The following is a 3148-nucleotide window of genomic DNA, read 5'->3' on the forward strand; positions in this document are numbered from 1 at the left end:
AATATAATGGGATAAGAGAGCTGGATGGCTCCACTAAAGCTGCTAAAGATAGCTGATCAGCTGCTGAACACTGTAATTGTATAAACACGTGGTCAATCACCATAGCAACTATCTAAACCGTTTCCATGGAAATTTTTATTAGCATTCGCGAAAATTAGTCGTCCTACGGTATATTAATATACATGTACATGTACATGTACTTACATTTTATCGCCAGTGTGTCTAATTGGTACTGGATCTTTATTACTTAATGGAAGGTAATCTATCAACTCTCTCAACCTTTAAAATAAACAAACAAATAAATAAATAAATAAAATAATAATAAATTAATTAATTATACTAACTGTGATAGTGCGTCAATGTCATTCTCAAATGCTCCATGGGCCACACCTACTCGTTAATGGTAATAATAACACCCACGCAGTTAATTAATAATCACCAGATTTCTTAGTGTGTGTCAAAGCCCCACCCAGTTCTTGATCCGAAACAACCTCGTTAGTCACTTCCTGTAATACAATTTTATTAATTTTTAAATTTTATCTATTTTTATTTTTTCTTACTTCGACTACTTTGGGGCCAGTAACAAACATGTATGAGGTATCCTAGCAACAGATAAAGCCACACCTACTAACCACGCCCAGCATACCTTAACCATGAATGTGAAATCAGTAATAGCAGGAGAATATACTGCACCTCCTACACAAACAACAAACAACAAACAACAATAAACAACAATGTCAGTAATAATGTATAGACTAGCCTCTATATAATGGACACTTTGAAAGTGTCTCTGTTATACAGAGGTGTCCTTTATGTGGAGGTTATTTTATACAGTAAGGAATGTAATTGGTACACTAGGTGCTGTCCGTTAAATGGAGGTGTACGCTATAGAGAGTGTCCATTAAGAGAGACTATACTTTACCTGCACACGGTCCCATTATTAATGATATCTGTGGGACTACTCCTGAGGACATCACATTACGCTATAAGTAAATAATAAACAAACAAATAATTAAATATACAAATAAACAAACAAACAAACAAACAAACAAATACTAATATTAATACTAATACACTAACTAGGAATATATCAGCGTATCCAGCTAGTGAGTCCACTCCTTCTTGTATCCTGGCCCCTCCGGAGTCATTGAGACCAATAATGGGAGCACCTACTGATACTGCTTTATCCATTATCTATTAATAATAATAATAACAATAATAATAACAACAACAATAATAATAATAATAACAATAATAATAGTACAATTAATTAGGGTAGTATAGGTGAGCCCCACTCAAGCAAACATCATTGAAGAGTGTCTGCCAGTCTACATATACAGTACTTGAATGTAACACTCCATTAATGAGTATTAGTAGAGATACCAGTACACTGTACTATTAACATGCATTACTAATGAAGAATGAGTCTATTGTTCAATACATGTATGTCTATTGTGACTAAAATGGCATAGATATTTTAGCATTGTATAATAGTACAGGATCTATCATTATCTGTTCATAGATCCAGTGCTATATAATGTATAATATCATTAACAATTTGCTATAGCTTCATCCATTAAATGTTGTACATGTACATATTGTTCTAGTTCATTAATATTCATTATTATTATTATTACCTTACATATCTTACGAGCATGCATACTTGATAGACTACCACCAAATACTGTGAAATCCTATCAATAATAATAATAATAATAATAATAATAATAATAAATTAACTCATTACTTGACTAAATACAAAGACAGGACGTCCATTAATTAATCCTTGACCGGTTATCACACCGTCACCAGGTATCTATTAATAATAAAAATATAAAAACCACACCCCATTAATTAATTACCTTATTTTTAGGAGTATTCATATCAAAGTCAGTGCAAGTGTGTTCAACAAATGAATCATATTCAATGAATGAATCATCGTCTAATAATAACTGGACCCTCTCTCTCCCTGTCAGTTTACCCTGCAATAAACAACAACAATAAACAACAACAAAAACAATAAACATTATTTTTATTTAATTTATTTACTCCTTTGTGTTGTTTGTTAATTCTTTCTTCTCCTCCTCCTAAATGAGCTTGATTCCTTTTATCTTCAATCCTTTTTATTGATGAAATATAATGGCGGGTGGTGGTTATACTAGAGATACGTGAAGGAGTAAATCTGGAGCCAATTGAAAGCAATTGTCTAATGGTAGCCATCTTGTATTAGTTTAGTGGGTGGGGCTGCGATATCGATATCGCATCATAGATATTAGAGTAAATGAAATTCATTTACTCTAATATCTATGATCGCATCGTCAGGCTGGATTCATCTATGATCTGGCCGGATCATTGTCAGCCCAGCCGTGCAGTTCAATAAATGGCTTCTAAGTTTGCTTCTTCTCTCTCTTCTTCTGTACCAGTAGCAAATCAACTGACAAGTATACATAATTATATTTAATTGTTTATTTCTTTTATCAAAATGAAATTATTTAATAGTTACTGATCTACCTGAAGTGCTTCAATTACTCAGAAGACATGGTTACTCAGGAGTCAGTTATAATCTTGGTCTTTATCTTGGTCTATCCTCTACTACACTGGATGCTATTAGAAGGAATAGTAAAGAAGATTCTGAGAGATGTCTACGTCAGTGTCTTACTAAATGGCTACAGAAAGCTGATAATGTACAGAAGACTAAAAGTGGTCCCAGTATCTATTCATTGGTATCAGCATTGAGGAAATTAGGAGAGAATGGAGTAGCTGATAGAATAGATATGGAGAGTGAGTTTAATGTAAAAATGAATACCGGCATCATTTACTGATTTATTTATTGTTCAGTTCATCCTGCTTGTAGAATTTTTGCTCGTTATACCTTAAACCAATCTCTACTTTCTGTATTACCTCAGCTGGTTACAGAATTGTGTGGAGCAGAACTTATACAAGAGAGTATCGCCCCACAATATGAACAAGGAGAAGAACTACTGGGTGAAATAAAGGCAGCTGTCTGTAAAGATTATAAAAAAATTGAGGCATTTGCTAATATTTTATGTAAATTTACAGCCACTGCTGATATAGGAAGTGCTATCATGAGAGACTACAGTAAGTACATGTATTATAACATATACCAGTAACTAATGATTGTTGTATA

General features: G+C 33.0%; 2 protein-coding genes across 2 annotated transcripts in view; one reads left to right on the forward strand and one right to left on the reverse strand.

Annotated features, from left to right (window-relative positions):
• The window catches only part of LOC100638446 (propionyl-CoA carboxylase beta chain, mitochondrial-like), a gene marked incomplete at its 3' end in the record, with an annotated part of 3129 nt that extends 870 nt beyond the window's left edge, over window positions 1–2259 (reverse strand). The window contains exons 1-11 of the mRNA XM_003391297.2: window positions 2050–2259; window positions 1863–1982; window positions 1748–1816; window positions 1638–1694; window positions 1081–1194; window positions 923–983; window positions 647–696; window positions 561–602; window positions 440–506; window positions 345–390; window positions 205–279 (exon numbers count right to left, since the gene is read on the reverse strand). Coding sequence (XP_003391345.2) covers window positions 205–279; window positions 345–390; window positions 440–506; window positions 561–602; window positions 647–696; window positions 923–983; window positions 1081–1194; window positions 1638–1694; window positions 1748–1816; window positions 1863–1982; window positions 2050–2220 — 872 coding nt within the window. The remainder of the gene's footprint in view (window positions 1–204; window positions 280–344; window positions 391–439; window positions 507–560; window positions 603–646; window positions 697–922; window positions 984–1080; window positions 1195–1637; window positions 1695–1747; window positions 1817–1862; window positions 1983–2049) is intronic.
• A 102-nt stretch (window positions 2260–2361) lies between these two features.
• LOC109590543 (uncharacterized) lies at window positions 2362–3140 on the forward strand. Its single transcript, XM_020006443.1, has 3 exons — window positions 2362–2441; window positions 2500–2781; window positions 2839–3140. The coding sequence occupies exons 1-3, from the start codon at window positions 2381–2383 to the stop codon at window positions 3129–3131; spliced, it is 636 nt and encodes a 211-aa protein (XP_019862002.1). The 5' UTR covers window positions 2362–2380; the 3' UTR covers window positions 3132–3140.
• The last annotated feature ends 8 nt before the right edge of the window (window positions 3141–3148 follow it).

Source organism: Amphimedon queenslandica, unplaced genomic scaffold (assembly GCF_000090795.2).
Source record: "Amphimedon queenslandica unplaced genomic scaffold, v1.1 AMPQUscaffold_9876, whole genome shotgun sequence".
Taxonomy (NCBI): domain Eukaryota; kingdom Metazoa; phylum Porifera; class Demospongiae; order Haplosclerida; family Niphatidae; genus Amphimedon; species Amphimedon queenslandica.

What these genes read in the sequence shown, in the direction of transcription:
- LOC109590543 (XM_020006443.1), top strand. Translation starts at nt 2,381, where the DNA reads ATGGCTTCTAAGTTTGCTTCTTCTCTCTCTTCTTCTGTACCAGTAGCA. An exon ending in AGTAGCAAATCAACTGACAA is followed by an intron (nt 2,442 to 2,499) that starts GTATACATAATT and finishes ATTATTTAATAG; the next exon opens with TTACTGATCTACCTGAAGTG. An exon ending in TGATAGAATAGATATGGAGA is followed by an intron (nt 2,782 to 2,838) that starts GTGAGTTTAATG and finishes TTTATTGTTCAG; the next exon opens with TTCATCCTGCTTGTAGAATT.